Source organism: Alosa sapidissima, chromosome 1 (assembly GCF_018492685.1).
Source record: "Alosa sapidissima isolate fAloSap1 chromosome 1, fAloSap1.pri, whole genome shotgun sequence".
Lineage (NCBI taxonomy): Eukaryota > Metazoa > Chordata > Actinopteri > Clupeiformes > Clupeidae > Alosa > Alosa sapidissima.
In genome coordinates this window covers 17,561,438-17,573,069 of record NC_055957.1, presented here as the reverse complement: position 1 = coordinate 17,573,069, position 11,632 = coordinate 17,561,438, and the positions used below count along the sequence as shown (strand labels likewise).

General features: G+C 43.6%; 1 protein-coding gene across 1 annotated transcript; it reads left to right on the top strand.

Moving 5' to 3' along the window:
• The first annotated feature begins 16 nt into the window (after positions 1–16).
• zgc:85843 (uncharacterized protein LOC405880 homolog) lies at positions 17–6,722 on the top strand. The gene is made up of 10 exons (XM_042102503.1): positions 17–359; positions 827–930; positions 1,532–1,629; positions 1,758–1,861; positions 2,924–3,006; positions 3,312–3,436; positions 4,922–5,023; positions 5,191–5,283; positions 6,262–6,381; positions 6,494–6,722. The coding sequence occupies exons 1-10, from the start codon at positions 262–264 to the stop codon at positions 6,701–6,703; spliced, it is 1,137 nt and encodes a 378-aa protein (XP_041958437.1). The 5' UTR covers positions 17–261; the 3' UTR covers positions 6,704–6,722.
• The last annotated feature ends 4,910 nt before the right edge of the window (positions 6,723–11,632 follow it).

The window sequence follows — 11,632 nt, the reverse complement described above, 5'->3', positions numbered from 1 at the left end:
GGACTTTGACACCTGTCCTGACGCGGCATTCTACATTGCTTAATGTGAGACTGTAGGTCGGTCAGACACACCACGAGGACTACATTTAAGATAGCACACAATATAATAGGCAGCTGTGAGTGACAAAAATATAAAACATAGCCTAGTTTGTGCGGGGAACGCTTGTGCTGACGTTTTTTGGCGTCTGCACCGCAAGGAGTTTAACATAAGGAGGAGGAGTATTACTTTCAGAACCTGTTTACGTGAATTCACAGCGAAAACATGGGAATAAGTCTGCCACAGGAGGCTGGAGTTTTGATCTTGTCCTTGACAGCACCCTTTCTGCTGTGTGGAATGAACAACGTTCCTGCGGTTCAAGAGTAAGATACAATTTAGATTAAATTCATCATATAAGAGTGTTAACGTGTAAAACGACCATATCGTTTTTGAATGAGGGGTGTGTGTCAGTGTCATACCAAAGTATACCAGTAGAGTGCTCTAGAAACCCATTGTTGGTGTAGTCGTGTGTGATAACATCATATTAAGTGTGTCATATATTTCAGTTCTTACACACACACACACACACACACACACACACACACACACACACAACCAAAGAGAGAGAGAAACACCATGTTAGCTATTTCTTACCTTTAGTCATTATAAGAAGTCACTATGCAAGTGCGTGCAATAATCCCATGGCAGTTATAAATAGGCCTAAACCACTTACAATCAATGGATCAGATTCAGATTAATAAATTAGTCCACTAGAGTTAATGAGCAGCAGTTAATGACTGTAGATGCTATCTGTGAGGACCATCCATCATGTTGAGCTATGTCTCCGCAGACCTGCAGTGATCCTGGTAATGGGAGCCGTGGTCCTGCTGTCAGTCTTTCTTGTGGTCTATCTCACCATGCGACACAAAAAGGCTGTGGACCCACTTTTTTATGGTACCTACTTTCAGTCAAACCCCTCTCTTATTGTGTGTGTGTGTGTGTGTGTGTGTTTGTATGTATATTTGTGTATACATATTATTTCAGTATTATTTTATTCATTGCAACCTTGGCCTGGGTTGCTGGTGTCCTCTATCCACCTTTGTGTGGGGCATATTCATTTCTTCAGGGGCACCTTTCTGCTCTTATTGATTCCTGTGTCACTCTTCATTTGTGTGGCCTGCCCTGCAACCCCAATCCTGTTCACTCACCCCACCAGTCATCACCAGGGCTGGGCCTAAGCTCACAGATGTGCCCTCTCTGCCTCCACTCTTTGCAGCATTAGGATAAGTCACCCTTTGGGGGACCCTAATATAAATGGGCATCCCTCTGGGTCTGCAAGCCAGCCTCATTACCTTGCTCATACTGCAGCATAAATCAATTTCTGGAAGGAGTAAATTGATGGAGAATAGTTCAGAGAAAAGTCTGGAGGAGGAGGCAAAGAAACAGAAAAATTATGGATATTTTGCTTAGCGTGTGTGTGTGTGTGTGTGTGTGTGTGTGTGTGTGTGTGTGTGTCAGGCAGTGGCATATTGAGTAAGTTTGTTTTGTTCTGCAGTGTTTGCAGAGCTTTCGTTCACCTGCATGGTTGGACTAACAAATGCACTGGAGCAGGATGGATACATCAAGGGTTTCATGGGATTCTACCTTAAGAAGGTAGACATAAGACCATTTTGCATACACCATCATATGCACCATCAGCACACAAGCAGGCTTTCACATTCTATGATGCCTAATGTTGAACATGCCCCCAGTCATGATAAAAAACCCTCTTTGTATTTCAGGGAGAGCCATATCTCACCACATCGTATGCCATCATGATGTGTTACTGGGACGGCATTGTGCATTTCACCCTCCAGCTCCTGATGGTGCGACGCCTGAGCCAAGGGTAAGGGCCTCTGCATACTCGCCATTCCCGACCTGTAGCACGACAATGTGACGTCACGGGAGCGCCATAACGTAAGGGTGTACAGGGAAGGATGTCTGCAGCTTGTATTGCATTGGGTTTGAGTCTTCAACCTACTATCTACTTAAGTTCATGCCACTAGTTCAAATTTGCTTGTTGCTGTATGACATAAGAATAAGTTCATCTATACACCATAATGTGTTTTCTTATCTTTTGTTGAATGAAGTATAGAGTATAACTTCAGAGTGCTGGAGCAGACTGCCAAAAGATGGATAATGAGACAAAAACATTCAACATATTCTATTAATAATGTACAGACAGATTTGACTGTTCTCACAGATGTCTACAGTCCAGCCTAACCGTAATATGACAAGCCAATCATCTTCCTTGCCTGCAAGGCCCTGGTTGTAGTGATTGGTCTGTCAGTCCATTGGTCCAGTGATTGGTCTGTCATTGTATTGATGTAGCCTATTTAAAACATGGCCTGCCGCCACTGTTGAAAAAAAATCTAGAGGAAGCACTGAACTAACCCCATTGTATCTGTGCATGTGTCAGATGCTGGCGTTCCTGTTCTATGGCCTCCCCCTCATGGGGGCGTGTGTGTACGGTCTGAACACATTCAATCACTTCACAATTCAGTCAGTCAACCCTGTCCTTTCCCATTACTATTGGCTACAGCCTGCAGGCAGGCAAACAAACCCTCATGACTGAGGGAAGAGAAACATATAACAGGGTGTAGGGAGACCACAGTGGTGTTACTGATTGTGCTCATGTCAAGGAGGTCGTGTGTGTGTGTGTATACTGTGCAAGTAGAAGACATGAGGGATGGATTTGGGAAAATGTTCAAAACTCAAAGCACCAGTGCACTCACTGTAACTGTTCCATCAGTGGTCATAGGAGGTGGTCGTGGCTATTGCCTGGGTAGGTTCACAGACATGGAGCAGTGACAGCAGGGTTGTGCTCAGGGGGACTCCGGGGCCGAATGAGGCCATACTGTAAACACACACGTTTTTTTTTTTTTTTTGCTGTTTGTTCTCTCTGCAGGACGTCGTTCCGCAGCCATGGCCTCTTCTGGGCTGGCTCCTCTATTGCCAATCAGATCGTGTTCATCCCAGGAATCGTCATTGGTTAGTCATATGTTTTCTTATACACACACACACACACACACACACACACACACACACACACACATATGCTTTCTACTTTGGTAACTCATCTAGAGCAGGAAAGTGGACAGTGGGAAGAAAGCAGATAACATCATATTCTAGAAATACACACACACACACACACACACACACACACACACACACACACTGTTTACATCTGTCTGCTACCAGACTTTTTAGGTTTGGTTGCAGGTTTCTAACACCCGTCCCGAATCTTAAAAGTGTGTTTGTCTGCTGTTTATTTATTCACTGGTTTTGCTGGGCAGGTAAATATGGCAGCAGTATTCTTCCTGCGTTCTGGCGCAACATCCCTTTCCTGGTGCTGCCCATATACTGTGCTGTAGCACTCCTGCGTCGGCCTAGAGAGATGCCAGTCATCCCTGCAGATGAGGTGAATGCTGAAAGAGAGGATGCTAATCTAGTTAGCATTTATGACCTGTAGTAGAGGACATGCTGTGCTGAAAATTCTCTCAGGACTTTATGAGAGAGAAAAAAGGTTGTGTGTGAGTGTCTTGTGTGTATAGGTTTTTGAATGTGTCTGATAGTATTGTATATATGGGTCATTCCACGTCAGTTCAACCAGGGCCCTCACACTTAGGTCTCAAAAAATTCTGAAAAAATTACCAGGTGTACCTATGTTACCCAGGAGACACACTGTAAAATTACTCTTATGTAAGATCAATACTTTCCAAGATACAGCCAGTTTTACAGGGGGAGGGGGGTGTCGATTTTGTTCGGCCTCTTTTTTTGTCAAAGTTCACAAGCCCACAGCGCAAGAACTAAACCATGTAGGAGGCTCAAATTTTGCATGCTGGTACATAAATAGGAATAGTATGTAGCAAAATCGTCACGTTTGGTCTGGATAATCCTGCATGGTCATAGCTGTCCCTCAAAGTTGATACAAATTTTATTGGAGTTTTTGGCTGGGCTCTGTTTAAGCCTTCAGGAGACATATTTGTACTCAACATAGGCTCTTGATTTATTTTCCTTACTGAGATAAGTAAAAACACTCTCTCAAAAAGCAATAAACTGAAAATAAATCCCTTCAGGGTCTGAACAGCAGACCTCACAAGTCTGAAAAATAATTTTGGTTATCATTTTCAGAGCACCCAAACATCTTGTGGGAATATACAAAGATTTTTTAAATATGTTTTTCTTTATTCTCCATGATCCCTTCTTTTTGAAAACACCAATTTGACTTGTCTTATGCAAATCTTTCTTTTTTATTTTCCACCCTGAACATGGGCAAAATGCCCCATTGACATCAATATGTTTTATATAGAGTCCCCACACTGCCACCTGTGGTTGTATAGAGTAACCTGTGGTTTCTACTAGGAAAATAAATCAAGAGCCTATGTTGAGTACAAATATGTCTTCTGAAGGCTTAAACAGAGCCCAGCCAAAAACTCCAATAAAATTTGTATCAACTTTGAGGGACAGCTATGACCATGCAGGATTATCCAGACCAAATGTGACGATTTTGCTACATACTATTCCTATTTATGTACCAGCATGCAAAATTTGAGCCTCCTACATGGTTTAGTTCTTGCGCTGTGGGCTTGTGAACTTTGACAGAAAAAAGAGGTCGAACAAAATCGACACCCCCCTCCCCCTGTGAAACTGGCTGTATCTTGGAAAGTATTGATCTTACATAAGAGTAATTTTACAGTGTGTCTCCTGGGTAACATAGGTACACCTGGTAATTTTTTCAGAATGTTTTGAGACCTAAGTGCGTGGGCCCTGGTTGAATTGACGTGGAATGACCCATATGTATATGTATGTACGTTCATACTTCTGTGTGTGTGCCAATACATGTGGGATCAATGGCCTGTCTGTGAGGGCTTATTTATACCTGTATTGGTTTGTGTTTATCCAGGTGGCTGCTCAGCAGAAGAAGAGTGTGTTGACCCGGCCAGTTGACCTGCTGTTGTCCCTGATGCTGCTGGGAGGGATGGCCTTCACTGTGCTCAGGGCTTTTGTGAGTCTTCGTGTTCTGAGTTCAGGACTACTTTGTCCAATGTCCTTTCTGTCTGACATGCTAGCCCACCTCGGAGCATCTTTTGAAAACTCTTGAATGTTTGCCATGTGAATTGTAATATTATGTTCTCGCAATCCCATCAATTTTATCTGTACTGCTCGATTCAGGTGGTTCTGGACTGTCGACTGGACATGTGCTTCACCTTCATCTACCAGTATGAGCCCTACCTGAAGGACAATGTGGCCTTTCCCAAAGTCATGGTGAGTCATGCAATGCAAGTCCGAGCGAACAGGCTGCCCACTTTGGCTACTTTCTCAGTTTATCATATATTATTCCCACTATCTGTAGTAATTTGTTAAGAGGTTTGCCTTGTCTTTGTTGTGTAGTATTGCATGTTGTATTTTCTGAAAATGTGCAAAAAATAAACACATCAAGTAAATAAATCAAGAGCCTATGTTGAGTACAAATATGTCTTCTGAAGGCTTAAACAGAGCCCAGCCAAAAACTCCAATAAAATTTGTATCAACTTTGAGGGACAGCTATGACCATGCAGGATTATCCAGACCAAATGTGACGATTTTGCGTAGTAGTAGTTGTGTAGTATTGCATGTTGTATTTTCTGAAAATGTGCAAAAAATAAACACATCAAGTAAATAAATCAAGAGCCTATGTTGAGTACAAATATGTCTTCTGAAGGCTTAAACAGAGCCCAGCCAAAAACTCCAATAAAATTTGTATCAACTTTGAGGGACAGCTATGACCATGCAGGATTATCCAGACCAAATGTGACGATTTTGCTACATACTATTCCTATTTATGTACCAGCATGCAAAATTTGAGCCTCCTACATGGTACAAAAAAAAAAATCTCCACAACACAATATTACCATTATTATTGGTGTTCTTAACTGAAGGAACTACAGTGTTTCCTTTAAGTTTATTTTAGCATGGCGACCCGCCATGGTTTAAATTAAGACCGCCACGGTATCAGAATCAGGGCAGACGCACAATGTAGTTGTACAGTAGTTGATTTTTAAATAATCCTGCAGACGTATCCTCCCCTGCTGGCTGCCGCTCACGTAGCCTAAAACTAGACAGAGGTTATTATGGCCCGTCCAGTTTCACTTCACATATTATTGTATTGATGTAGCCTATTTAAAACATGGCCTGCCGCCACTGTTAAAAAAAAAATCTAAAGAAGGCACTGAACTAACCCCAGTGTATCTGTGAATGTGTCAGATGCTGACGTTCCTGTTCTATGGCCTCCCCCTCATGGGGGCGTGTGTGTACGGTCTGAACACTCCCGGAAACGGCTGGATGCTGGACTGGACCCTGCTCTTTGCTGGAGCCATGACCCAGGTAACTCTCCTCATGAACATCTCGCACGTTGGACAAGGTGATGAAATGAAACCAGGAGGGTGCATGTCCGTTGATCTCCATAACCCTATTCTCCCTGTGTCTCCCCCTCCAGGCTCAGTGGTGCCATATTGGGGCTTCGCTGCACTCTCACACCCCCTTCACCTACCGTATCCCCTCGGATGCCTGGCGCGTGGTGATGGGGCTCAATGTGGTGTACATGGCTGTGCCACTCCTCCTCGCCCTGCGCTGTGCCCTCCTCCCTGCCTACTTCATGCCTGTTGTGCCCAAAGGCCAAGCCGATAAGGAGAAGAAGAGGAAGTAGCCTGCCAGAACTTACAGAACTGGACACACACAACAGGAAACGTCCGAAAGAGAGAGAGAGAGTGTGTGTGTGTGTGTGTGTGTGTGTGTGTGTGTGTGTGTGTGTGTGTGTGTGTGTGTGTGTGTGTGTGTGTGTGTGTGTGTGTGTGTGTGAGTGAGAGAGTGTGTGAGAGAGAGACTTAATGTGAATGTGAGTGACATCTTGTGACTCCCACCAGCTTCAGATCCTGGTCAGCTGTTGTGGTTTTGGCTCAAGGCTTCCTCTGGTGTTTACTATTGAAGTCTGACTTGACTTGATCCCAAAGGAGATGTTTTGTGTCGCATGGACTACTGGACCCACACCAATACAACCACCTCCTCAGACGCTGGGTTATCTCAGTCCAAGCTTGACTTATGCATGAGGAATGTCACATTTCAGCAGTCCTATCTCTTTGGACTCTCACCTCCTCTCAGTCAGTCATGAGTAATGATTTGGATTCTCTTTTCCTGTCCTGCGACACGGCCCGGTGTGACAACAAAGAGCCATTTGCATCACAGTTTGCATCACAGGTCACCATTGCTGTATCAGTGAAGATAACGATGAGTGATAATGGTGTGTGCGTGTTCAGCGAAGGCCAAAGGGCCAGTTGAATCATGTTCTTTTCTGGGGCCTATTGCACAAAAGCAGAATTAAGACATCCGGGATAAGTTACTGAGCTGCGCTCAATGAATCCAAAACAAGGGTGTACAGGCTTAATTGGTTGCACAACGAGCAAGCCAGGATGAGCAGACACGGATTCATCAAGCCAGGTGAAACCTATCCTGGATAAGTGCACGTTCACGGCTCCCTCAAATAGACACCGCCACCGATCACAGATTCACTGATTCGCCATGGCAACTAGAGTGGCTTCATTGCTTCTTCTACGGTGTGAAGTAGGTAGCGATAGCCTTTTCACAACAGCAACAAACAGCAACACCTCTGTTTGGGAGAATATTGCAACTAGTTCCAATATTGACCACCACCCGCAAAATTGTTAGGCGCTCCCGTGACGTCACATTGTCGCATGACAGGTCGGGAATGGCGAGTATGTAAAAGTTAATTAATGATCACAAACGTTTAAATAATGACAGTGGGTCTAGGTGTATGTGATGACAATGTGTAGTGGGCAGTGGAATAACTATTGGTTTCCGTTTGTGGTGACAGCTGACTGAGATAAGGGATGAGATTAATTAGATCCTAGAATTTAGCCTGGTCTGGAGCAGGCTAGCTCCACAGAATAAATCGCCATGGTAACTTATACCATAACATATCCTGATGCCCCCTATCCCTCTTTTGTGCAACTGGATCACGGATAAATTGAGCCAGGATAACCAAGATATCCCGGCTTAATCCCTTATCCTAGTTTTGTGCAATAGGCCCTTGGTTTGTTGTTGATTTGTTGTTGGTGCTGTTATTGTTGGATTTGTTATTTTTAGTCAGCATTAAAATGTGATCCAGTTTTCACACAAGAAGCCTCTGTCAACGTTGTGTGAAATCCCATTTTAGTCACAGTGAGCATGTTTTAATTTTAGATGCTAGTCTGAATCCATTAACACTCCACTGGGGTGTGTTAGCTGTTGTGTTAATATGTAGTGGCAACATAGTAGAAATAGTGATTCATCCCAAAGTGACAGTCAATCCACAGTCATTGTGTCTTTGATCTATATCAGTCCCGTGATGTGGACTCAACCACCCCCTCCCTTCCCCTTTGATAAACTCTCTTTGCTTTTGTTGCTATCAGACTGGGAAAGAAAGTTCAGAGGTTGACATGGCTCAAACACACATACAGCAACAAAGGCAGAGCATCTCCTCAGAAGTGATAACCATCTTTTTCTTTTTTTCCACCATGTGCTATTTGGGTTCAGTGAACTTCATCCTCCACTGTAGCTCACGTGTCAGGCAATGGGTCCTCTGGTGGTGGTGATGTCAGCAGGCTCAGTATGTTGGTTGCTGGCCAGTTCACCTTTGGCCACCCTACTCCAGTGCCCTACACTCTGATATGGAAAAGTCCCTCTGGCTCAGGGGTGGGTAGTAACGTGTTATGAGTAAAAAAAAGTATTTTTTGCGAGGAACAACAAATTACTCAAGTAATTTTTGAAGGGAGTAATTGTACTTTTACTTGAGTATAGATTTTCAGTACTCTACCCACCCCTGCCCTGGCTTGTTCTCACATAAAAACCCTCAAGGGTTCTACATGGAACCCTTTGTATGTGTGTTTTTTTCTTTGTTCTTAAACCATAATATGTTTTACCAAAGAATGATGGCAAGACCATGCTTTCCCTCAGATACTCATTTTTTTTTTATCTGTGACTGACCAAGTAGGCCTGTTTATGTCACAGGGGAGAGGGTAGGCACTGACCCTATAAACCCTTTCAACAATAAAAACAAAAACAATGCTTGAACATTCTATTTGGGCCCCAATCTACTTCCTCTGCATTAAGATAACATATGGAATGTTAAAAAGGAAGTCTTGTGGGGCCAACTATGATGCTGATAATGGAACTCTCTTGAAAGGGTCTATAAAGAATGAAGACGAGTGTAAAAGGGCAAACATCTACCATGTAAACATAGTCAATATAAACATTTCCCCATGTAAACATAGTCAATGTAAACATTTCCCGCTGAATTCAATTTCATCACCAGAAGTCTGCCACTGCACAGAGCATGTATGTCTTTACCAGCATTGGCCTTAAGGTGGCGCTAAGTTCTTCTAGAAAGATTGACTTGTAGAGCAGTTCTAACAGTGACTGCAAAGAGAGTAATGCTTGCAGCTCTTGATGCTTTGGAGAATATCAGTCTCTCACATCAGTATTATTAATAAGCCATTAATAGACATTTAGTGTGTGTTACATGTAAGTGTGTGTGCACCGTGTGTCTTATGTACATACAGTATACATTTGTTTCTCTATGTCTGTATGTGCATGTATGTGTATATGTGGAGTGTCATCTTTGGTGTATGTGTCTGTTTCTGTGTGTGTGAGTGTGTGTGTGTGGGCGAGTGGATCAGAGGGAAGAGCTCAGTCCCCCGTTTCTAATGAGAGTGGGTGGAAACGCTGTCTCTGATCTCGGCAGCCCTAGGCCGCTGGATTTGTGACTTTGCTCATTAGCAGTGGAAAGAAACGAGCTTGGCACAAAACAAAGCACGGGACTGCAGGGAAGCGCCTTTCATCTGCAGCGCATCCACGCTCCAACCCTACAGCAGCCTCGGCAAATAGCCGTGCGTCTCAAGCCCGCTCCCTGGACGTGTGTCGGAACTCAGACGTGTGGCTGAAAGACGGCTGTGAAATGCAACCCTAAGCACACATTAGAAAGGGCTTTTGCCATGTGTTTACTGCCACGGCTCTATATCACTGCTGATGAGAAGGCACTTACCAATATGGTATGGAGATGCCAAGAGGAAAAAGGTGCTGTTGGATGCAGGTTTCTTTACACTTTCTTTACACTTTCCTTCTATCAGTCTTGAGTATACTGTATGTTTGTAACACGACCCCAGGCCATACCTGATGTGAGAGATGGGTATTTTGATATGTATGACTATAGTCTGTACCACTGTCCCTCCTGTGTAACACTGGATCAAGTGTATAGGCCTACCCCTTCACTCTAGCCCTACATAAGGACACTTCAATTGAACATCTACTGTAATATGGCATAACTGAAGTATCTAGGTATGTGGACTTCCCATGATTTCCCATTTTAACACAAATAATGTAGTGTGAAATCTCCTGTTGAAGATAGTGAGCGCAAATGGCAAGGTCCTGTTGCACAGTTGTGTAGTAGAAAATGCCATCAAGTAGCACTTCAGCCAGAGACTGAAAAGTTGTCGTGGCCAAAAGACCCATTGTGAGGAATTGGTCGAGACTGCTGCTTTGTTTTGCAATGAAGTTCCACCCAGGCTTAGTCAGTTACTTCTGATTGAAAAGTGTTTGTATGGTAAAATAACATCAATATTAGGATTGGATAGTGTTGCTTTAATGTCTGTTTGTCTCTTGGCAAAGGCCAAGGTAAAAGTTGAACCTCTGGCTCAGGTAGTGGAAGTAGAAAGAAAAAAAAAGAATGATAGAAATTGTGAGAAGAGAGAATGTGAAAAAGGACGAGAGAGCATCTTGGCTGCTCAAACTGAAATTGGATGGCCTGTGCTTGTTTGTAAAACACACCCCTACACACACACACATATATACACAACACGCACATACGCATACGCACACACACACACACACTGTATTCACTGAGAAAGTGGGAGAATGACAAATGTGAAAATTGCTTCTGGGAGTGTGATGGAATGGACAAAAATTGGCCGCTTTGGGGGAGTGCAGAATGAAATCAGCAGAACAATGGGGGAGGCGACTTGAGTAAATCCAGCCCCATCAAGAGCACAAAGCCGCTCAATTCGCCCTCACTTATCCTGGAGTGGCAGGGTTAGGAACAAATAGGTGTTCTGCAGGAAAGAGCATTCAAGGTGAGAGAGAGAGAGAGAGAGAGAAAGAGAGAGAGATGACGACACAGGAATTCAGTAAATACTGTGAGTGAGACAATGAATAAATATTGTGAGTCTGTCGGAGATAAATGCTTCCCTGGTATTTTACAGCTCAATGAGAGGGAGAGTCCAGATAATTCCTATCCCTTGAAGACAGATCCATTGAGGATGGAAATGTGTCTCTCATCTTCACTCAGTAGCAGAAAACGTCCCACTCATTGTAGCCAGCTTCACTGATCTGTGAACCAGCTGGTATTTACTCACCTGGAGTAGGGGAGAGAGGCGAGGTAAACGGAGATTGTAAGCTTTAACAACGGAGCAGTGTGTGGGTAGTTTGTATGTGTGTGTGTGTGTGTATTTGTCCCTAGGATAAATCAAAGATTTATCACACTACATTACATCACTTTAGTAACGTTTCAAAGAAAAAGACCAGCTTT